Source organism: Lacerta agilis, chromosome 15, assembly GCF_009819535.1.
Source record: "Lacerta agilis isolate rLacAgi1 chromosome 15, rLacAgi1.pri, whole genome shotgun sequence".
NCBI lineage: Eukaryota > Metazoa > Chordata > Lepidosauria > Squamata > Lacertidae > Lacerta > Lacerta agilis.
In genome coordinates this window covers 41,158,141-41,182,822 of record NC_046326.1, presented here as the reverse complement: position 1 = coordinate 41,182,822, position 24,682 = coordinate 41,158,141, and the positions used below count along the sequence as shown (strand labels likewise).

Below are 24,682 nucleotides of genomic sequence, written 5' to 3'. Positions count from 1 at the left end.
GGTGCAGCAGGAAACGCCTCACTAGCCTAGCGAAAGCAGGAGTGCCACATAGCCCAAAAACAAACCACTCACAAACCCCCTCCTCATACTTATGAGGCAACGAGGATGGTTTGCCTTTCTCTCCCTTGAAAAGCACATAGAGCTGAAGGAGGAAGTTGGAAGAGCGGCTCTCGTTCCCACTTCCTCTTTTTGCTCTACGTTGCTTTCAAAAGTTCGGATTAATTCTACTGGACCAGGCTTTGGGAAAGCAAAGTGTGTTTCTGCATCCACAATCTCTCTTTCCATCTCTCAGAGGGAAGAGGTGGGGCCCGAGGGGGTGGGGCCCATGGCACTTGCTCAAAAATCCAAGCCATGAGCCTAAAAAGACCAGCAACAACCCCCACTTTTGCGTTCAGAGATTAATAGGAACTGGTGGCTTCCGGGTTCGCTCGTCCCAGGGAAGGTGCGATCAAGTGGCATGCGCAATGAAACCACACTAGGCCACCAACCCCAGCTCATCGCAACATGCAAACACAGGGATCCTCTCTCTTGCGGGCACAAGTGAGAACTGGCGCCCGGTACAAATCCCTGCATCAAATATAAAAGAGGCTTTGAAAAGGGGTGGGGGGTGGGAGAAGCAAGTGTTACCCGATTCTCATCATAAATAATCTGGACGATGCTGCGGTGCTTCTGTTCCACAGGGGGAGGGGAGACGGGTCTCTCCGGCTCAGGGGGCTTTGCAGATTCTTCCTCGAGTTGTTGCTAGGAGACAAAAAAAAGCGAGGGGGGGGGAGAGAGAATCAGCCATCTGTACCAGGGTCCTTGCTCTCACCGGGAATGAGTCACCAGAGAGGGAGGGAAAGCCAGCCTCTGAATCAACAGTTTGCTGCAAGGTGCAAATTTGTAAAGGTAGGAACAAGGCACAAAGAGATTGCAGAGCCACCAGGCTGTGCCAGTCACAAGGCTGCAGATTATTTTTGCTTTTGAACTTTAAAAAAAGAGAGAGACTTAAATATAATCATGCAGAGGGAGACTCAAAAGTCTACACCAGGAAAAACTGGGTTTGGTAAACCAGGGGTGAAGCAAACAATCACCAATACACCATTGCTTTGCTTTGCCTACTCTACGAGTCGCCAATGTGGATCCCTCCTCCTGTTGCCGGGACTCCAGCACCCATCCGTCCCTGACCACCGACCGGGGCTGATGGGAATTGGGGTCCAACGGCAGCAGGAAAGCCACAGAGATCCCCCACCCCCTGGTGTGGACAAGAACATGTTAGTGTTTCTCAAACTTGTGTCTCCAGCTGCTGTTGGACTACAACTCCCATCATCCCTAGCTAGCAGGACCTGGAGGGGCAGGGATGATGGGAGTTGTAGTCCAACAACTGCTGGAGACTCAAGTTTGGGAGACTCTCCAGCATCTCCTGTTAGAACAGGGAGAGGAACGCAGAAAGCTGCCTTATCCTGAATTACGTAGACTACTGGTCCATCTAGCACAGTACTGTCAACACTGGTATTACTTCTTTTTAAACAATTTTTCGGTTGAGTTGCACTTAAAGTTTGCTTTTTTATCAATATTTTTTAAACAAACATTTATATTGCTTTTCTGCAAACCACTTGCGGTTTGCGACGGTTAAATGGCATATAAATATATATGATTACGATTAAACTCCATTTAACTCCCGGGAAGACTCTCGAAGTGGAATCACAATGCATACACAGCTTGTCTAAGCCAAATAAATAAACACCCTTCTGCTAGCTCCGGGGTGGCTAGCCTGCAGTCCCCCTCCAGATGTTGCTAGACTACAACTCCCATCATCCATGGGAAGTTTGGAGTCCAAGAACATCTAGAGGACCACAACATCTGGTGGCTCACAGATGTTGCCCACCCCTGCTCTACAGCCAGATCCCTGGTTTGACCAGCCTTTTGTTGATTCTGCCAGATCCCATCAACAGGAACGGCAGCCCCACCCTCTGCTACCCCACCCCTGCCCACCTGCTCTGCCTCCACCCACCTGCAGCCTACCTGACCTACCTGCAGCACCCCCTCATCCTCGGCCGAAGGCTTCCATGCCCCCCCCATCCCATCTCTTCTCTGCCAAGAGACTTCCACACACACATTCCTAATCCAGCAGGCCTAGGGGGTGGGTGCGATCCCCACTCCCTGCTTCGACGACTCACTTGCTTCTTCTTCAGCTTCAGGATCTGCTGTTCCACTTTGGCGATCTCCCGGTCCACCCGGTCCATGCTCTGGATCAGCTCCTCCTTCGACAGCTTGGACGGAGACGCGTTTTGGTCATCTCCGCAGGGCTGGCCTGAGAGCGGCGATGGCGGCCCGTCATGCTTGCCTCCGAAAGCTGACTCCTGGGGGGGCGGGGGGGGGAGAGGAGAAATGTATTTGTTTTGTTTTGTTAAATTTATATACCGCCCCTTCATCCAAAGATCTCAGGGTGGTTTACAAGATAAAAATACAGGATAAAAACAAACAAAAAAGTTACCATTTTTTAAAATAAAAAAAATAACCCACCCACCCCCCGCCCTTCCACAAACATATTTGAAAGGCCGTAGAATATTAATCAAACAAAAGCTTGGTTAAAAAGGAACGTTTTTTCCTGGTGCTTAAAGATCTGTAATGAAGGCGCCAGGCGAAGCTCCCTGGGGAGAGCATTCCACAAACAGGGAGCCAGTGCAGAAAAGGCCCCGTTCTCATATTGCCACCCTTCAGACTTCTTGCAGAGGAGGCAAACAAAGAAGGGCCTCAGGTGATGATCACAGAGTCCAGGTCGGTTCATACAGAGAGAGGCAGCCCCTGAAATATTGCAGTCCTGAGCTTTTTAAGGCTTTATAGGTTAAAACCAGCACTTTGAAATAGGCCCAGAAGCTAATTGGCAATGAATGCGGATAGGCCAGGATCGGTGTAATAAGCGCAAACCGTCTTGCTCCGGAGATGCAACCCGGCTGCTGAATTCTGCACTAGCTGGAGGGCCCTACCCCTGAGCCATGACTGCTGCCCTTCAGGGTCCCAAGTCAAATAGAATAGAATAGAATAGATCTTTATTGTCATTGTCCCCTTGCGGGAACAACGAAATTCCTCGGTTGCTATATCAACTCAAATAAGGCACTCCACATAATTTTAAAATACTAATAAACACAGTACAATACAGGACAATATAACAAACAAAATAAGATGCCTTCAAAGTCCAGAGTTTCCATTTAAGGCAAATTTGCTCTAGGAAAGAAACTGTTCTTGAGACGGCTCGTTCTCGCCTTCATTGTTCTGTATCTCCGTCCCGATGGCAGAAGCTCAAAGAAACGGTGACCAGAGTGCGATGGGTCTCTTGATATATCTAATGCCTTTCTGTCTACCCAAGTCTGCAGCAGTGACTTAGCGAGGAAGGGCCATTGCTCAGGAGTAGAGCACCTGCCTCATGAGCAGAAAGCCCCAGGTTCAATCTCTGGCATCTCCAGGTAGGCCTGAGAAAAGACTCTCCCCTGGAAAGCCGCAGACAGTCAGTGCAGACAATACTGAGATAAATGGACCAAGGGTCTGACTCGGTGTAACACAGCTTCCTATGTTCCTGTGAGACTCCTCTGGCAGAGGAGCTCTGAGCTTCCTAGAGCTGGCTCCCCTTGTCACTGGCTCTGGCGCCACCTACTGTTGGGCTCCCTGACTCCGGCCCTACCAGTCCAAACGGACACCAGACACCACTGTACGGCTGATGCCTCCAACCGGGCAAAAAGGCAGGAGTTGGCAGCGGCCTCTCCCCAGCCGGCATTACCTTCTTCAAGTCTGACGAACGCAGCCCATCCTGCAGCTGGTGGGACAGCGGCAGGACCGTCGCGGCACTGACCCGCTGGTAGTGGGAGTCAGAAACCTGGTCCAAGCGCGGCCTCTTCGAATCCAGCGCGTCATGATCACCTTGCGACGAGCCAGGATGGAACTGGGCCTCGTAGCCAGATCTTCTTTCCTGAGGCCTGAAAGGAAGAGGAAATAAGTGCAACGGCATACCCACCAGATTTGCCAGGGAGTGTCCCCATTTACTTAGTAAATCACAGCCCCGTTTTTGCACATCTGGGGTGGGCGGGGGTGTTTTCACAGAATCGCAGAGTCGGAAGGGAAATTAAGAGGTCGCCGAGTCCAACCCTCTGCTCAATGTGGGGATCTGCAATGCAGGATGCAGAGGCAACACCCCTGGCGGGTGGCTGCCCAGTCTCTGCTGAAATATCGCTGACGTTCCAAAACATGGCAGAGCCTTTAATCCGGCGCGTTTAAGCATCCTTCCGTCAGCAGTTCCAGGGGGGAGGTCCCAAAATAAAATCCCCTATTATGAACGCAAATGCCCCCGTGAACCTGGAGAGGCAGAACTGACAGCTCATGTTCTTACGTACTACTTTTTAAATTAAGATATATGTAAGTTTTTTTTTCCTTTGGAAAAAGTATTATGTGGAAACCTGCAACAGGGCCGGTGCGGCAGATTGGAGCGGTCGAGTGGGCGCATAGAGGGAAAGGTGATATGATCAGGTAACATCAGGTCAGAGATCGAGGGCGCCCTACCTGTCGGAGACAGGGTGGTATTCAGACAGCAAAGAGGGCCGCCTCCGGAGCTGTTGCTGCTGCTGCTGCAGGAGCTGGGTGGCCTGGCTGACTTCCAAGTGAGAAGGGCGGAAGTCGGGAACGGCAAACTCCTACAAGATAAAACGGGGGGGGGGGGCAGGTTATTTTGTCAGTATTTTTTAAAAAGAAACAATGGACAGCCCCAACTGTCCATTGAATTATAGAGTTGGAAGGGACCCCAAAAGTCATCTAGTCCAACCCCCTGCAATACAGGAATCTCAACTAAAGCATTCATGCCAGATGACCATCTAACCCAGGAGTCAGCAACCTTTTTCAGCAGGGGGCCGGTCCACCATCCCTCAGACCTTGTGGGGGGCCGGACTATATTTTGGGAAAAAATATGAACGAATTCCTATGCCCCACAAATAACCCAGAGATGTATTTTAAATAAAAGCACACATTCTACTCATGTAAAAACACGCTGATTCCTGGACCGTCTGCGGGCCAGACTGAGAAGGCGATTGGGCCGCATCCAGCCCACGGGCCTTAGGTTGCCTACCCCGATCTAACCCCTTCTTTAAAACCTCCAAGGAAGGAGAGCCCACCTTTGGAAGTCTGTCCCCTGCAAGTTTTGGGTTCCCAGGAGCAGCACCTTCTAGGGCAGCCTACCCCAAGCTGGCGCTGCCCAGGTGTCGTTTATTTTTATTTTATTTTGCAGACCACCTTTTACTCCAAGGAGCTCCAGCTGGCATACCTAGCTCTCGCTCTCCCCCCCCTTTTTATCATCACAACATCCCTGCGAGGTAGGTTAGGCTGAGAGTCAGTGACTGGCCCAAGGTCATGCCTAGGGACTTTCATGGCTGAGTGGGAATTCAAACCCTGCTCTCTCTATCAGGTCACAGTCCAGCGTTCTTAACCGTTACGCCCATCAGCCCCTGGCTGCAATGGCCAATTTTTGGGGTGTCTTGTGATGCGGCTTTGGTCACAACAGCGTCCAGAACAGGCGCCGGGGAACATTTGGCCCTCCAGAAGTTGCTGAACAACCCCCACTATCCCTGGCTACCAAACTCTCGAGGGATGATGATGATAATAATAATAAAAATAATAATATATTATTTATACCCCGCCCATCTGGCTGGGTCTCCCCGGCCACTCTGGGCGGCCTCCAAGAAATATTAAAATACAATACAAAGTCACAGATTAAAAACTTCCCTAAACAGGGCTGCCTTCAGGTATTTTCTAAATGACACGTGGTTGTTTATCTCTCTGACCCCTGATGGGAGGGTGTTCCACAGGGCGGGTGCCACTACCGAGAAGGCCCTCTGCCTGGTTCCCTGTAGCTTTGCTTCTCGCAGTGAGGGAACCGCCAGAAGGCCCTCGGCGCTGGTTCTCAGTGTCCGGGCTGAACGGTGGGGGTGGAGACGCTCCTTCAGGTATACAGGACAGAGGCCGTTTAGGGCTTTAAAGGTCAAAACCAACACTTTGAATTGTGCTCGGAAACGTACTGGGAGCCAGATGGGAGTTGTAGTCCAGCAACCTCTGGAGGGCCAAAAGTTCCCATGGCTGGAACATCTAGACAGGAAGTGGGGCTCATATCATCAGCTCCGCCAAAGTGAGGCACCTCCTCCCCCTGAACCATTACTGTTCCAGCCACTAATTGTAAGAACTACTATTTCACTTTAAGAATCAGCACTTGCATCTGCTTTCTCTCTCTTCTGCCCCCACACCCGTTTCCCTGTTTTCTTTCTTTGCCGAGTCTTAGATCGCAAAGTCTGCAGGCAGGGACTGTCTGGTTTTATTTGATTGTACGTAAGTTGCTCTGGGAGCCTCTGGCCGGATCCTGCAGGGCTCCTCTACTGTACTTACGACTCAGGGTTGGCACGCCAGCCACCTGCCTGGTCAAACATTGACAACTGACCAGCTAGTATGCTCTCAAGGTTGAAGAACCGAGCAGCCCCAACTGGGAAGAACCTTTTGTTTCTTTCGGGAGGAGGAGGAGGAGGAGGAAGGGACATACTTTGCTCCTAACACAGCCACAGAAATAAGAAGTGGGCCTGCCGCAACCCATGCCTCTAGCTCCCTGGTCCGAGGGTTGGCACAGTGGTCAACTGGCTGCTCAAATATTGACAGTTACTTGAGGATGGTTTTTCAAAGGAGCCACGAGGCTGGCAATAATTAAGGAACCGGCCTCCTTAGCACAACCGCTTTCATGAAAGCTGAAGAGTTGGTGGGTTGCTGCTTTTCAAATGACCCGTGTTTCCTTTCCTTTGATTTGTTCATTTTATCCATTATCATTTTATTTTTTCTCACACATACATATTCATATATATAATATACCATACTTTTCCGTGTATAAGACGAGGTTTTTTTTACTCTAAAATAATGTTAAAAACCGGGGTTCGTCTTATACACGGATAGTGCAGAGGAGGGGTGGGCTATTGGTTGCGGCCACAAGCGTGTTATACACGGGAAAATACGGTGTACACACACACACAATTAAATTTTATGTTTTACAATTTGAGATACTCATTTAAACATCCTTAAAATATCAAAGACTTCCCTTCTTCTCTTTCCATGGTTCATTTTGCATATCATAAATCCCTCCATATTTTACAAAAACTAAACCATTCTGTATTCCTTCTTACATCCATCAAAACTTACACTGTTGGATTTATCTTAATGCTCCCAGCGTTTTCAAGTCTACACAATTTCCCCCCATGTATTCAATAAACGTTTATCCATTTACTTTGTAGACTGTCTGCTCCTCCAGCCTTTCCTGACCTGTCATCATCATCCTAACTACTCTTGTCATACATCTTCCTGAGCTCAGGGATGGGAAACTGTTGGCTTAAATTATTCTAATGAAGATAACAATGAATACTACTGGCTGTAGCTTTGCATACAGACGTTCCCAGGTTCAATCCCCAATGGCATCTTCAGGGAGGGCAGTAAATGTCACCCTAGAACAGGGGTCAGCAAACCTTTTCAGCAGGGGGCCGGTCCACTGTCCCTCAGACCTTGTGGGGGGTCTTATATTTTGGAAAAAAATATATGAACGAATTCCTATGCCCCACAAATAACCCAGAGATGCATTTTAAATAAAGGGACACATTCTACCCATGTAAAAACACACCGATTCCCAGACCATCCGTGGGCCAGATTGAGAAAGCGATTGGGCCAGATCCGGCCCCCGGCCCTTAGGTTGTTTACCCCTGCCCTAGAGAGCTGCTGCCGGCCAGTGTTGACAATACTGAGCTGAATGAACCAGTGGTCTGACTCAGGGTAAGGCAGCTTCCTGTGTTCCTGAATAAGAACATAAGGAGAGGCTGCTGGATCAGGCCCATGGCCCCTCTGGCCCAACATCCTGGTCTCACAGCAGCCAACCAGATGCCCCAAGGGAAAACCCACAAGTGGGACCCAAGCACAAGAGCCCCCTCGCCTCCTGTGGTTTCCAGCAACCAAGAAGCATTGCTGCTTCCAAGGGTGGAGGAAGAGCACAGCCACTGTGGCTAGCAGCCATGGAGAGCCCTCCAGCGGGGGCGCCCAGGAGTTCCCCAGAAAGCGCGCCCTCTCCCTGCAACCCCCCCCCCACTTGCCTGCTGGTGTCGGCTGCCGGGGAATGTGTACTGGACCGAATGCGTCTGGTAGCGCCCTTGTTCTGTGCTGAACGCTCCTTGGCTAGGAGGGTAGCCTGAGCTTGACATTCTCGGAGGAGGGCTCCTCGCCGCGATGCGAGATCAAGGCCGGCGAGCAATCGTGTTTCCGGGAAAGAGTCTGTTAAAAAAGGGATATGGGGGGGGGGGGGGGGAGAGAGAGAGAGAGAGAGAGAGATGGTAAGAAGCTGCCGAAACCCCACGCCATCACCTGTCACCATCGCGGTTCACTTCGGCACAGCTGTGAGCGACGGGAAAAGCATGGTTGCCGAAGGTGGTGTGTACGCCAGATACCGGAGCAGAGGGGAAAGTGGGTCTCAGGCTCATCAGACCTGCTTTGGGACTTATTTATCATTAATTCGTTAACAGCAGAAAAAGTGCAAACATAAAAAAACACACAAAAGAAACAGAGCATCAAAAATTTAAACTGTAAAGCGTCACAGCCAGCAAGGAGAAAACTAGAAAGTTGCAGAGCAGCTCCAAAGGGACAGCAAAGTATTGACTCATGCAGAGATTCCCTTTGCAAACAGTAAAGATTTATAAAAATAAAAGTATTCGCCACCTGTCAGTTCCATTTCTATGGTGAACAAAGGTTCTATACATTTGCATATACTGATGGCACTGAGTGACCATGTTGCTCAATATTTGTAAAATAAATTTGGGGTTTTAACAATATTCTTGTACAATTATTCTTATACAAGCTCAAAGTCTTACCAAGCAGAGCTACACGCAACACACAAACTTACACACTCACACTTCTACAGTTCAGCATTCCAACCAGAGAAAATTCATTTTCTGTGCCATAACCAAACTGAGCTCATGGTTGCTTTTGCAATTAAAGTCTGCTACTTGTCTAGTTACCCATCCTGTATTTTATTTATTATTTCAAAAATCAACACCCCACTTTCCACCATCTGGGTCTCAAAGCGGCTTACAACGCTAAAAAAATACAACATGCAAAACTGAAGACATAAATTAAACCTCAGAGATTTGAAACTGAGAACATCAGAGGCATTTCGACAGGGCCCCCTCGCCCAGGATAGCCATGGTCGGTCAGTACTGAGCTAGGTGGATCAGTGAGCAGCTCCCTGGGTTCCCCCATATATAATCACTCCCAGCAGCTACACTGGGTGTATGAAGATTTGGGACGGAGAAAAGAAAGGGCTTCTTTTCGCGCAGCACATGGTTAAACTGTGGAACTCCCTGCCACAGGAGCACCGACATGGATGGCTTCAAAAGAGGACATGGGGGCGGGGAAGGCTCTTGATGGCTCACAGCCACAGTGGCTACATTCTGCTTCCACAGACAGAAACAGCAATGCTTCTGAATTCCAGCTGCAGGAAACCACCGGAGACGAGAGGGTTCTCGTGCACAAATCCTGCTCTGCACAGGTGTATCTGGGGCCACTGTGGATACAGGATGCTGGACTAGATGGGCCACTGGCCTAGCCCAGAAAGCCCTTGGGCTAGGCTGGCTGCCGGGAGTTGGGATCCACCCCGCGCCCGAGGGCCACAGCAGCCCATCCCTGGGAAAGGGATTGCAAAGCGCCATCCTGCACTGCAGCTGCAGCCCTGGAGCCACACACCTCCAGCTCCGACCCAAGCCTGCCACCAGCGGCGTCTGTGCAAGAGGCCGGCCACCCACGTTACTGAGTCATAACATCGGATGACTCATACAAGCCAAATCGTGCTTTCCTAACCTGACCTCCCAATCCTTCTCTTTCTCATACACACACACATACATTTAAAGCACATAGCTTCCCCAGAAGAATCCTGGGAGCTGCAGTTGACTCCTCAAAGGAATGCAATTCCCAGGACCCTTAATAAACTACAGTTCCCAGGATTCTAAGGGGTTGCCGTCAGGTGCTTTCAATGTGCTCTGTGTCTCTGCAGCCAAGCAGGTAGATCTTCGTGAAGCCTTATGCAAAAATATCCCTCTTGCCCGGCAAGTTGGTCAGGACTTGGACAAACCTCTGGATTTTTGCACCTCCTCCTGAATGGTGCTAGCCAGTGCTCAGGGTCAAAAGGTACATTCTGGGCATGTATTTTGAGAGAATGCACACATTTAAAAAGAGGTTTCGGAAAGGATGCGCCCGGGGACCGTCAGAAAAGTTTAGAAGAAATTGTGCAGACACAAAATGCTATTGGGAAGGGGTGCAAAGGTGTACCTGGAGTGGGAAACCTGCCCACTTCAGCTTGCTTCAGCAGGTAAGAAGAAGAGGAGGAGGAGGAGGAGGAGGAGGAGGAGGAGGAGGAGTTTGGATTTGATATCCCGCTTTATCACTACCCAAAGGAGTCTCGAAGCGGCTCACATTCTCTTTTCCCTTCCTCCCCCACAACAAACACTCTGTGAAGTGAGTGGGGCTGAGAGACTTCAAAGAAGTATGACTAGCCCAAGGTCACCCAGCAGCTGCATGTGGAGGAGCGGAGACGCAAACCCGGTTCACCAGATTACGAGTCTGCCGCTCTTAACCACTACACCACACTGGCTCTTATTTACTGCATTTATAGCCCACCTTTTCTCCAAGGAGTCCATAATTCACCCCCTGCTCAGTTAATAATAATAATAATAATAATAATAATAATAATAATAATTTATACCCCGCCCACCTGGCTGGGTTTCCCCAGCCACTCTGGGCGGCTTCCAACAGAACATTAAAATGCAATAATCTATTAAACATGAAAAGCCTCCCTAAACAGGGCTGCCTTCAGATGTCTTCTAAAGGTCTGGTAGTTGTTTTTTTCTTTGACATCTGGTGGGAGGGTGTTCCACAGGGCGGGCACCACCACCGAAAAGGCCCTCTGCCTGGTTCCCTGTAACTTTGCTTCTCGCAGTGAGGGAACCGCCAGAAGGCCCTTGGCGCTGGACCTCAGTGTGCGGGCGGAAAAATGGGGGTGGAGACACTCCTTCAGGTATACAGGACCGAGGCCGTTTAGGGCAGTGTTTTTCAACCTTTTTTGGGCAAAGGCACACTTGTTTCATGAAAAAAATCACGAGGCACACCACCATTAGAAAATGTTAAAAAATTTAACTCTGTGCCTATATTGACTATATATAAAGTAATTCTCTTGAATAGGAATCAAATAAACAAATTTTTCCCACGGCACACCAGGCAACATCTCGCGGCACACTAGTGTGCCGCGGAACAGTGGTTGAAAAACACTGGTTTAGGGCTTTAAAGGTCAACACCAACACTTTGAATTGTGCTCGGAAATGTACTGACAGCAACCCTGTGAGGCAGGTGAAAAGGCTGTGACTGACTCCAAGGTCACCCTGCGAGCTTCCTGACTGAGTGTGGATTCGAACCCTGATCTCCCAGGTCCTAGTCCAACACTCTTAACCACTGAATCACACTGGCTTCCTAGAGTTCTTCTGCTACAGGGCAGCTCTATAAATTAAGTCGGTCAATAAATATGGGGAACGCAAAATGTCCCTTAGAGAATTCTCTAGAAATAGAAATATTAGAAACAGAAATAATAAAAATGAATAATAACAACAAAAAGAGAAAAGATGGCTCCTATACATTCTGTTGTGGCGATCGTAACTTAGGTTTAGGGTGCCATTTTGGCAATTAGCATGTATGTCTGAGTTACTAAGGCCTTCAGGAGCCTCAAGACTTTTCTATTTACAGTGGTGCCCCGCTAGACGAATGCCTCGCTAGACGAAAAACTCGCTAGACGAAAGGAATTTGCTAGCGGAAGGCTGCCCCGCAAGACGAATTTGTCAATGGGGCTGCCTTGGAAGACGAAAAAAAAAAATTCATCTAGCGAAAACCGCTATTTGCATTGGTGCTTTGCTAGACGAAAAATCGCTAGACGAAAATACTCGCAGTACGAATTATTTTCGTCCAGCGAGGCACCACTGTATTATTGTTGTTGTTCTTGTTGTTGTTCTTGTTATTTTACGCTGGCTCCTGCCTTTCCTGCCCCCATCGCTCCAACCTCAAACTTGTGTGGCCGTATAGATTTCAGGCTAACGTGGCATGTGCTTGAGGCTTCCACAACCACTGCACTGCTCTGCAGACAGGCGACACAGGTAAGAAAGCGGGCAGGTGTTCTGTGTGATGACAGAAGCAGCACTTCAAGACTCATCTCAGGTCACAGAATCATAGAACTGAAGTTCTACTCATTTCTGAGTACTCTAATAACTTATGCTGCCGTTCTTCTTTCGATGGGACATTTTCTTCTTTCCGTCCTTGGGCAAAAAAATCACTCGAGCAAGTGAAGCAAGTTGCTCGTCCTTATGGATTCAAATATATGCTTGAAAGTATGGAGATGACATCTGGGCAGTTGACCAGACTCCTCCACAGCCTATGACAGTTGCTAACAACCTGCTCTTTTAAATAAAATAAAAAAATTAAGATGGCCACCACAGTGTGTTTTGTTTTTTAAACTACTGTGGCGAGCCACGCACCCTCCCCAAACCCGTCTAGCCTCCAGTAATTAGTGTTAATGAGGGTAAATCCCCATTGTGCAGGAAACCAATTGCTTCCGAGATGGAACAGCTTGCGTGTGTTTCTGCTAAGTCAGCATGGAAAGAAAGTCCCAGGGACCTGGTCACCCAAGGGTGAGGTTTGTTTGTTTGTTTGTTTGGTACCTAGAACACAGCTTCCCCTCCCCACCCCCCAAAAAATTGCTATGCAGAAGCCGTGGCTTCTCAGCGATCAGAGAAGATCTTCTTGCAGGAATCCCAAGTGATGCTGTATGCCCTGGATCTGCCACCCTGAGGCAGGACTCATGTATTCTGGGACAGGAAGCCAGTGCTCTGACTTCTCTCCCCTGAGGTTTCACACAGTTTCCTCTTCTCTCTCTCCCTCACCCCCCCCCCCCCCGGTAAGGACGGTCGGTCGTCCACCAAGCCCCGAAAAGAATCTGTTCCGCAGCAGAGACAGAATGCCACATCCCGTTGACCTGATAATCCCATATATGTCAAAAATAGCACCGCTTACGCTGGAGACAGAGGGAGCCACGATCGGAGCAAAGGGAACCCCCCCCCTAAAAAAACAATAATCCTCCGCTACCGTTAACAGCTGTTGGGAACTGTCTCGCCCACCCTCGCTCAGATGCACAAGGAACGCAGCTCTAAAGTGCTCTCTTGGGCTGTGCAGCTGGTCTAAAAAGGTCACGTCATTTCAGTGGAGACCCCAACTGCAAGCCCCCTTGAGCTGGGAGCTCAGGAGCGTAGTTCTCAACTGCAGTTGGAAAGCATGGCCTGCACTGGGTTTTCTTGCAGATAAAGGCCGGCCAGGGGTGTATCCTTGGCAAAGCCGCCTTAACCCATCTGCAGGAAAAGGACAGGGTGCGTTCACACATAGTGCGTAGCCACAGTTTACCAAACAATAGCTTATTCAACCGTGGTTTGTTTGACGTGCATTTGGCAAGGCTGCCTTAAGCAATCTGAATGAACCCAGAAAGCAACAAGGTCTATGACCTTTTACGTATGCAGTGCGAAACCACAGTTTACCAAGCTATGGTTTATTAAACCACAGTCTGCCTAATCATCCAAACCCTGCCCAGCTGCTTAGCAACGGTGCATTCGCTGCCAAAGAACCACAGTTTGAAGCCATGGATTGCTGTGGGCTTACAGCCCTCGGCTGGTTTCAACTATGGTGTGGCGCTTTGCAAGAACCCTTAACCTTGCACAGCCAGTGTGGTGCATTCAGACTCAAACCTGGGAGATCAGGGTTCAAATCCCCCTCAGCCACAAAGCTCACTGAGTGAACCTGGTCCAATCACTCACTCTCAGCCTAACCTACCTCCCAGGGTTATTGGGAGGATAAAATATGGAGGAGGAGACCAATGTACACAACCTCAAGGAAAAGTGGGGTATAAATGTAATCAATAGATAGATAAAGCATGGTTTGTTTCTGCATCCCAGGCAATCACCAAGCTACAAAGGCGATTTTATCCTGTGAACCACCCTGAGACCTGCAGGTATAGGGCAGTATATAAATTCAATTAACAAGAAGAAGAAGAAGAAGAAGAAGAAGAAGAAGAAGAAGAAGAAGAAGAAGAAGAAGAATTTTTGCTGCAGCAGCCAAACACTTTGGGGGTGGCCCCGCTCTGCTCCCTTGTAGAGGAGGAACCCAGACGAGAATCACTTGCAAAACAGAAGGAGACCCCAACAAGTCCCAGTGCAGGAACTTAAGTGTCAGGCTGAGCAATGTGAACGTGTGGTTGACCTGGGCATTCCCCTCGCTTTTTGACGGGGGCGGGGAGAGAAGAGAAGAGAAGAGCTGGTTCACCATAGCGGATTACAAGTCAGGAAGTCGGTGGTTTAAATTACACCTCTGCCCAGTGTGTTCACTGGGCGGCTTTAGACAAGCCACTATTTACTCAGTGGTTCGTGCACTTGCAGGAATCTACATGCGCCCAGGCATCCACCTGAACGGCAGAGATAAGCAAGAACTGCAACAACACGTTGCAGCGTAGGCTCACTTCTGTCCAGGGCTCGGGAAGCTTGGAACAGGAGCCTTGCAGAGCTATTCAGGCAGGGAGGAGAGGGTAGTTTTCTTCTTGCCCCCTCCCCTGCTGGGCTACATAGCATTATCAGGGACTTGGATTTAGGGCTGGCCGTTAGGGCCCCAAAAGAGGACTTCTTTGCAGCTGTATTGAACTGGTGAGTGGTGGGAGGGGAAGAGCCCTTCTCTTAAAATGAAGTAAGTTTTCGGTCCTCGTGGTTCTGAACAAAGGGCTGATTTAAACAGGAGCAGTGAGACCACTGCTGCATCTAAGCTCACTGCTGTCTACACTGACTCAGAGCAGACTTTCAGGATTTCAGGCAGGGGGGTCTTTCCCACCCCTACCTGGAGATGCCTGCGGGGAATGAACTTGGGACCCTTTGCAGGCAGCGCAGATGCTCTGCTGCTGAGCCACAGGCCTCACCAACAAAAAGGAACTAATAATCCCTGCCAGGCGTGGGAAACTTTGTTAGCTTGATTTTCCCAGCAACCATTGCCCACCCCTAATTCACCTGCCTTCCAGCCTACTTTCTACAAGCTAGTTTGGGTGTGAGAAGGCAAATCCCCTCTCCCTGGATCCCTGTCCAGTTTAGTCTATCCCTCCATCTTACATATACCCCAGAAACTCATGCATCCTTGTCAGGCTGCTTCAAATATTTTCTCTCTTCTCTCGTGCCTTTATTTCTCCACGGCATCTCCAGGTAGGCCTGGGGGAAAGAGTCCCTGTCTGAAACCCTGCCAACAGATAGACAATACCGATCAGGACAGACCAACCGCGTAAGGCAGCTTCATAGACTGGGGAAGAGCCATGTTCTCACAGTGGCCAACCAGATGGCAGATTTGAGAAGGCCACATGCAGGACCTGAGTGCAAGAGCACCCTCCTCTCCCCTCCTGGGGTTTCCAGCAACTGGTAACCAGAAGAAATAGTGCCTCTGGCTGTAGAGAATTCTGGGCTAGATGGATCAGAGATCTTGTTTGGTAAAAGGCAGCTTCTTCTTGCGTTCCTCTGGGTAGAATTTAGCCATGAGAAACCCTACACACACTCACTAAGCCCTGTTGAACACAGCGGGAATTAGCGTACCAACAAACGCGCATCTGATCGCGCTGCTAAGTCTTCTGAGTGTGAGATCTCACTTGGGTGTCCTTACAAGCGCAGCCAAACGGAAAGCTTAAATTCAGAGTTCTCGCCGCTCGGGAGGTATACATTTTTGCACTGGAAGAGAGGCACGTGGGGCTTGCACGACCAGAGGTGTTGGATCACACCGTTGGGCACTATCAAAATCCCGAACGCTTTCAATAGTTATAGCAACCTAATTAGCATGCACAGTGCTTTAGGAAAGCGGGTGGGGGTGAGGGGAGAGAACGGGGAAAGGCTCGATTTGAGAACCAGCACTTCCTCTCTTGCACTTTTCAAAATCACCTCCAGGAAGCACTTACGATGCTCCAAAAGGGCAGTTTTCTCCTTGACCAGCACAACCCCATTGGATGTTGCTACATGGAATGTCGCTGGGCAAGTGCCACAGGCACCTACTGGACAGCACCTGTGACATCACCGATGACAAGCAGCCAGCCCATGCTGTTCCTTAATGAATTTTATTGCGGTGGGGCTCCTAACTGTTTCATACAATAGTTCTCTGAGTGCTCTCTGCTCTGCTCTTTCACTGCATTGGGATGCTTACAAACTGCTAGTTGAACTAAATACGTGCGGAGGCTGCTGCCTTGCAGCAGATTCAGATCACTGGTTAGCCTTGGAATTCCTTCTTAGGATTCCCTTATAATATACAGTCAAAGTTTGAAGTTTTACTGCAATCAAGCAGTATAGGGATGTTCTGAAATATACATACATACTATAAACACAGAGATACATTAAAGACAGAAGCAGCAATCTGATCCTCCTGAGCCAAGGGGAAATTAAAAGAAAGAGAAATTGACGAGGGGAAAGCTCTCTTTGCAGTATTAAAGGCCAAAACTCTGCGGTGGGGCATCTGCTCCGCATTTAGAAGATCCCAGGTTCAATTCCTGGCATTGATCCTAAATGGATCGATGGTTTGACTCTACATATGACAGCTTCCTTTGTTCCCATTTAAACCAGCCCTCAGAATCGTTTAGAATGGAATCCTGTATCTCACTGGCAGAGTATCCACCGTGCATTTAGAAAGCTCCCCCCCCCCCAATCCAATCCCTGACATCTCCAGGTAGGGCTAGCAATGTCCCCTTGCCTGAAACCCTGGACAGCTGCTGCCAGTCAGTGTAGGCAATACTGAGCTAGAGGGATCAGCACAGCCCAAAGCTCCTAATCCATTGTATGGCAATTCGCTCCGTGACAGGCCCCCCATGAGGCCAGCCCAGATATAGCCCTGCATATCTAATCCACACCGCGGCATTTGGAAAGACCAACGGCAACTCCTCCCACCCTGACCCCCTTCTCCACCGCCTCCCACCAGGCTAGCTTTGGAGCAAGCAGGGGAAGACCCGAGGCCTGCTTTCTCTTTAAATCCACAGAGACACTCAAACAGGGACACCTTTGCCCAGCGATCAGCTGACACACCGTCCCAAGGCGCCTCGTGACACTTTGCAGAGCTGGAAGGCAGCCAGAAAGTCATCTCGCTCGATCAAACCACCCTGTGACAAGAAGCCAACCTTGCAAAAAAAGAAAAATAAAACCCCCCGAATCCTGGGACAGCCTGCCATGCCAATGCAAAGCGCTTTGAGCACATCAGGAATAGCCGGAACGAGGAGAAGCACCAGGGCCGCCTCTCTTGCGAAAAATAGCTGCCTTTCCCCGATTACCATCTCGGGCCCTACCATTGGCAGGGGAGGAGGCCCTGGTGATTTTCACACAGGAGACAGGGTCTTCTCGGTGGTGGTTCCCCATCCATGGAAACGGCCACCCTAGTGAGGTGCACCTGCTCCCTCTTTTTATTAGCTTTCAGAAGGGATTTAAAAAAGATCCCTGCTTACGCAGGCATTTTGATGCCCGAAAGATATTGCTCCAGATCACTGTTTTTCAAGTGTTTTTAACCATTTTAAAAAATGTTTTTTTGAAAGGGAAAAAAAAAAGTTTTAGTACTGGTGTGTCTACTGCCCAGGACCCCTTTGGCAGGGGATGGGGGAATAAAAATTGAACAAATCATCATCGTGTGTCACTTGATCCTTGTAACTGGAGATGCTGAGGATTGAACCGACCTTCTGCTCTGAGAGTAGGGGCTCTCTCTGACACCCGTTTCTGGTCCCTCCCGGCAGCTGTGAGATCTGAAAATGGGGATTTCCTGGTTCACAGACAAGTGGCTTAGACTCTTGCTCTGCGACAGCTCTCGCCAAGTTAATAAATCAATCAATAAATCAAACATGCCCAAGCATTTTGAAACACTGACATAACAAGCTAACCTACCAGAGCGAGAAATATCTGTAAATCATTGAAGGACTTCAGGAAGGAATAATGGGCCTGTCCTGGACAAAAGGGGTGGGTGGGTAAGGGGGGGTGGGTGGGAAGGAGGCAGGAGGGGGCGTGGAGTAACTTTGGGCAGCAGTTGTGACCTTCACAGAGTTGCAAAGGGAACACACGTCTACACAATGTCATTCAAGACCCACAAGCGGGGTTGTGGGGAGGGGGGCTGGCTAGGAGAGAGAAGCCAGGGGCTTTTTTGCAGGCAGAATCTTGCAGCTGGGGTGCAGCTTTGGAAGAAAACGACTCTGGTCGCAGAGGACTCAGTTGCTCAGACCCAACAGAGGCTTGGGACCCTTACGGGAGTCCCACAAACAAGTGAGCCTGGGCAAGCAGCAATGCCCGACTTAGGCAGGCAGCAACCCAAAAGTGCAGGGGGAAACATGACAAATTTTTCAGCCTGCAGCTCCTCTGAACAAGGCTGGAGGAAAGAGATGGGAGGGCTGTACTCCCACCAGCCTCCAGTGTCTAGACAGAAGCACGCATCATATAGCCACCGAGAGATGACTATGGATGCCTGGGGCTTCCCCTAGCCAGAACCCGCCTCTTCCTCCACATCTGCATCAACTCTCATGTGGGACCTGGCCTTTCTGAGCGACCTCTTCCTGCTCACTGGGTCAAGCATGGGAGCAGCCTTTCCCCCACTGTTATTTGATGTATTTATATCCTGCCTTTCCCCCAGAACAGGGGACTCAAGGTGGCTCACAAAAACGAAGAAAAGACAGCAGTCAAAAAGTAATGAAACTATGACGGGGTTAAAATGATATACCGTAAATACCAAATCTGCTAAAACATCCGATAAAAAGGACACAGATACAGCGCTACTGAAAACCCTTTCCTTAAAAGCAGCCAGTTCCACAAAGTCTGTTGGAACAAGAAGTCTTCACCTGCCAGCAGTGAAGACTTCTTCTCTAGGAAGGGAGTTCCAAAGCCTGGAACCAGCCACCCAGGAGGTCCTCTGCTGCGTCCCCACCAAGCAGATCTGTGATGGTGGTGGGACTCCCCTGAAGACCTCAGAGAAGAAGCAGGTTCATATGGGAGAACAGGGTCATTCAGCTAGTCTGGGCCTAAAACCTATAGGGCTTTATAGGTAATAGCCAGCATTTTGAATTGTGCCCAGAATCAGGCTGGTAGCTGCAGTGGTGCTGTTGTAGCGAGGGCTCCCTGTAACAGCCCTGGGCAATGGTCTGGCTGCCGTTCTTTGGGCCAAATGAAGTTTCCGGGCACTTTTCGAAGGCAGCCCCACGTAGATCGTGCTACAGTAATCCAAATGGGATGTGATTAAGGGGTGTGGCCATGTGGCCAGACCAGACATCCAGGAAGAGGTACAGCTGACACACTCGGGTTGGACTACAAAGCCTAGGTGCCCCCAACCTGGTGGCCTTCAGACAATTGACCATGCCAGCTACTTGGGCTGATGGAAGTTGTGAGTCCTAAACATGAGAGCCCTGCGGCTGGATCAGGTCAAAGCAGGCTACCTGAGTCCAGCACTCCATCCTCACAGGGACCAGCCAGATGTCTACAGGAAACCTGCAAGCCAGACCTGAGCATTAACGGCAACTCTTGTCCCTTGTGATTCCTAGCAAATTGAGTCCAGAGGCTGACTTCAACAGCATAGGCCATCACAACTAGCATCCACCTATAGCTTTATTCTCTGGACAGTGTTAGAAACTGGGGTAGAAAAGCTAGGAGCCAAATGCCTTCTGGGACCTGGGTTGTGGGCGCCAAAACAGAATGTCTAGTCGCCACTGGGGGGGGCAGGCGGCAACACTTTTTATTATTTTGATAAGCTTGAATTAAATACACAATTCACTTAAGTGACACATTGCCAATATCACATTTTTTAGCAGAAATTGTTTCATTTGGTGCCGACATTAAAAATATTGGTACCATACTTGAGTTTTCAAAACAGTATACTGTTTATTGTTAAATTCCTTAAAGTGTTGTCTATCCTTAACATATACCAGTACTTTGAGGCTTCAAAGCACATACATTTCAGTAATCCTGGAGTGTCAGTCAGGCACAGAAAACGGCGCCCAGAGTACTTTTTGAGGTGTTTGCAAATTGAGAATCTTTAGGCGCAAAACGCACCTGGTGCCCTGGCTAATTTCGAACCCTGCACACAGCCATCGCAGGCAGCTAGCAGCCACCAACAGCTTTATCATGTGGAGAAACATCCCCTCAGTCCCTTCGGTCTATACTCGCCCATGTTGCACTGGAAATATTATTTTCTTTTTTGTTGCTGTTGTTCCCCCCCCCCAAATAAAATCATCAAAACACCTCTGACCACACACCCACGCTGCACGTTGACTTCTTCAGCTGTTCCACCTCTTTCCCCAAGCCTAGACACATCCCCGGACAGAGCACGATAAAACTGGAAGAGCAGCGTTAACGAGATGTTGGCATCCATGTGCCAATGCACACGGCATTGAAAAAGAAAGAAAGCAAAATAAGGAAAGGCTCAGTTCAGTGCATTTTAAATAATAATTATATTTATACCTCGCCCATCTGGCTGGGTTTCCCCAGCCACTCTGGGAGCCTTACAGCATATATAAAACATAACAAAGTATCAAACATTAAAAACTTCCCGATACAGGGCTGCCTTCAGAGGTCTTCTAAAAGTTGTGTAGTTCTTTATCTCATTGACATCTGAAGGAGATGCACAGTGTGGTATGGGTTTACTCAAGTGTCAGCCGCATGGAGTTCAGGGGAGTTCACTTGCAGAATCAATGCAGACAAGATTACAAGTTGCACCCCCTGTTATATTAGTCTTGCCCAGGACCAATACAATCCACTCCTTTCAACTCCCCCTAAACTATGCCTATCTCCATATTTGCCAATCAGGTGTCCTCCAACTGTCTTGGACTACAACTCCCATCAGCCCCCAGCCAGGTGGCTGTGGCTGATTGGATTTGCTGGTGTTGTTATTGTTGCTTTCATTATTATTATTATTATTATTATTATTATTATTATTATTATTATTAAATATAATTATACCCTGCCTGTTCTCCTGGAGTGACTCAAGGTGGCTTGCAGATAAAAACAAGAACCGCTAAAATCACAGAAAAGTAAATCATTAAAATACCATTAAACATGGATAGAGATGAAGCTATATACATACAGTGGTACCTCGGTTTAAGAAAAGCCCTGTTTACAAACTATTCGGTATAGAAACTCCGCATAACTGGAAGTAGTGTTAGCGAACTTTACCTCGGTCTACGAACGGAAGCCGAATGGTGGAAGAGCGTTGGTGGCGGGAGGCCTCATTAGGGAAAGTGCGCCTTGGTTTAAGAACGGCTTTAGTTTAAGAACGGACTTCCGGAACAGATTAAGTTCGTAAACCGAGGTACCACTGTACATGAAACATACAAATAATTACAAAAAGAACAGTGCCAGCTGTTTCATTCAAAGCATTCAATTCTCAAAAGCCTGTGGGAACAAGGAAATCTTCACCTGCTGGTGGGAAGACAACAAGGAGGGAGCCACTCTAGCTTCTCTAGGGAGGGAGTACCAAAGTCTGGGAGCAGCCACCAAGAAGACCCTGTCCTGCATCCCAACCAAGCACACCTGTGAGGGTGGCAGGACTGAGACAAGGGCCTCTCCCGAGGATCTCAAAACCCAGGCAGGTTTGTATGAGGGAATATGGAGGCAGCGACTGGCCCAAGCTCACAGCCGGTGAGTTTCATGGCCAAGCGGGGATTTGAACCTTGGTCTCCCAGGTCCTGGTATGATAATCTAACCATTACACACATCCCAGAGACCTTGCCATACTGGCCCGAGGCTGGTGGGAGCTGGGAGGCCAGGACTATTTGGACGGCCACAGAAGTAAGACCCCAACACAACTGTCTTCCATGAGATTTACCAACAGTTTAACTGTGCATTGGGACTGCAACCCATCTATGTTTAATTACTTGAAAGTAAGGCCCACTGAGCCTAGTGAGACTTACTTCCGAGCAAATGTGAACAGAATTGCTCCGCAAAGCAAAAACTCAAGGGGCACTTTCTCAGGAGTAGGCTAATGAATAAAAGCCAGCTGAACACAAGCAAGTCTTGCTTTTTGAGCAAAAATTGCAGGCTTCATCAACCTGGGGATCAATCCAAAAGAAACGGTGGTGTCAACCCCACCAGGCAGGTCTACTCAGGAGGAAAGCTGCCATCCTAAGACTCACTTATTAACCCTGTAAGGCTGCCATCCTAAAACACAAAGCAGACTCACCAAAATTAATGGACATGACTACCTTAATAATTTCAGTATGTCCATTTTGAGTAGAGTTTAGAGTACTATACAAGCCAAACTTCCTATGGGGAAGCCCCACCCCCTCAAAGCAAAAGGAGCTTATTTCTTAATAAATATGCTTAAGCTTCTGAGCAATTTGGCTGCAATCCTATGTCCACTTACCTGGGAGCAAGCCCCAGTGAGTGAGTAGAGATTTATAGAGCTGCACTGTCCATCCTTTTCACTCAGCTGGGAAGGAAGAAGGAAGAAGCTATCTCCTCCTTGTCCATTTACTCCCATAGGCAGCAATGAAGCTGCTAGGACATTTGCAAAGCTAAGCAGGATCTGGTATGTTTTCAAATTGGATGTGGGGGTCTCGTGTTGAGATTCCTGTATTGCAGAAGTCACTTCCAACTCTAAAATTCTATGTGTCTATGATTAAATGTATAAAAACTGCCCTCCAAGGCTTCCATCATAAAAACACACAAATAACAAGGTTTACTTCCAAGAAAACATGCTTAAGAGTTCAGTCTTTTCAGCTACACTTCTGTACTGTAATCCTAACCCCATAAACCCTCTTACCCGGGAGTAAGACCCACACACCCCTTCTGGAATTCAACAGAACTCATTCCTGAGTTGATGTAGTTAGGACCGCAGTTAGGACCCCGCTGATCTTAAAGAGGTCTTAATCCTCAATCAACATGCCTTGAACCGCCCTGCTGTCTCTTAGGCTGGAATCAAACTTAAGTTCCGCTCAAGAGTTGCGTTGTTTAGTCGTGTCCGACTCTTCGTGACCCCATGGACCAAGAGTAGACCCATTGAAATCAACGCAGGCAGCTAACTCATCCCCATTACTCTTCAAGAGGTTTACTCAGAGTATGTTTAAAAGTCAAGAGCGCAACGCAACTAAATATTGGGACACGATCCACCACGCCGTCTCCGTCCCCCTAAATACTGCCTGTTTACCCCCACCCCATCCCTATGTAAACACTTTTGAAGGTAACACGCCTTTCTTTTGAACTCCAGTGAGCTTTTTTGTTCGATTACACCGGCGTCATTAAAATGTTAATGATGATGATGATGAGAAGAAGAAGATGTTCTTAAAGGACCGCCCCATAGGTCCGCCACACTTACTAGGGGGAGGCTTCCTTCTTAGAGGGACTCCAGACTCTTCTTCTCAGTTCTGCACGTTTTAAACCCCCACCCTCACTTTGCCATACTCAAGAGTCTACTCTGAGTAAGAGCTCAGGAGGGTACATCCCCCTCCTTTAAGTCACCCTTTTTTTTGGTAGGGGGGTATTAAGTTACTCCCCTCCCTTTTGCCCCCCCTTCCCTTAAGTTACCATCCCCCCACCTCCAGTCACCCCCTCCCCCCACCCGACCTGTCAGATGCCTCCCCTCCCCCACCCGACCCCACCCGTTCCCTTCGCCCTCCTTTTTCTCCCCTCCCAATGGGGGGGCGGCTAATGGCAGCCCCCGCCTCGCCTCCGCCTCCTCGACCCCTCTCCGGGCGCCTTACCTCATCCCCATCTTCACCATCCTCCTCCTCCTCCAGCGCCTCGGCGGTCTCAGGAGCAACACCGCCGCCATCTTGACTCCTTCCCTCCCTCCCCGCCGTGCCCTCCCCCTCCCTCCGGCCCCGCGGAGGCTCCGCCCACTCCTCCCCCGCCTCCCTCTCCCTCACCGCGAAGAGTCCTGGCAGCTCCGTACAGCGGCCATCATAACAACCATACGAAATCATTATAACAGTGGAGAGAATATACACCTCAACTCAAGGGGTTTAGGGTGCATTTCCACCCTCTCTCTATTTCTCTTTACCCTCCAGAAGTGTATTTTGAAATGGGTGCTTGGGTGATGGGAGCTCACTATGACTCTTTTAGGACCTGCGCGGCAGCGAAGCAGCAATCTCTCCCTCTCCGGGAGAGCAGGACGGCAGCCCCCGGCCAATAGCGAGAAAGGGCTAAAGGGGGCGTGGCTCTGAGCAGCCGGCCAATGGGAGAGAAGGATTGGGGGCGGACGCGATAAGAGAGAGAGGTGTGGAAAGGAGCGGGGTTCTGAGGGAGAGGTCGGGGAGTATATAGAGGTAAGAAGGGTGTAGCGAGAGACGCATCAGATAAGACTTCCGGGAAACGATGGAAAGCCAGTGGGGAAACCGCACAAAAATAAAAAAAATGAAGTCGCTTGGACGGATGTCACACAGGCGGGGCTTCTGCACCTTTAATAGTTGGCTGGAAGAAGGAATTAAGCAAGCAATTAAAGTTTCAGGAGCTCATTCCTCTCTTGCAGTCAAGTCACCCAAGCAAGGGAAGCAGTCAGATAGGATTTGGGGTGCAAAAATACAGCTGCCACGCAACAAAATAAGGAACACCCCCGC

General features: G+C 49.2%; 1 protein-coding gene across 5 annotated transcripts in view; it reads right to left on the bottom strand.

Moving 5' to 3' along the window:
* NCOR1 (nuclear receptor corepressor 1) overlaps positions 1-23,926 on the bottom strand; it is a 101,104-nt gene extending 77,178 nt beyond the window's left edge. For all 5 annotated transcript variants that reach the window (XM_033172276.1, XM_033172280.1, XM_033172277.1 and 2 more), the window contains exons 1-6: positions 23,828-23,926; positions 8,130-8,307; positions 4,534-4,664; positions 3,758-3,953; positions 2,160-2,342; positions 628-741 (exon numbers count right to left, since the gene is read on the bottom strand). In XM_033172276.1, the coding sequence (XP_033028167.1) occupies positions 628-741; positions 2,160-2,342; positions 3,758-3,953; positions 4,534-4,664; positions 8,130-8,237 (732 nt within the window). In that variant the 5' untranslated portion in view covers positions 8,238-8,307; positions 23,828-23,926. The remainder of the gene's footprint in view (positions 1-627; positions 742-2,159; positions 2,343-3,757; positions 3,954-4,533; positions 4,665-8,129; positions 8,308-23,827) is intronic.
* Between the last annotated feature and the right edge of the window lie 756 nt (positions 23,927-24,682).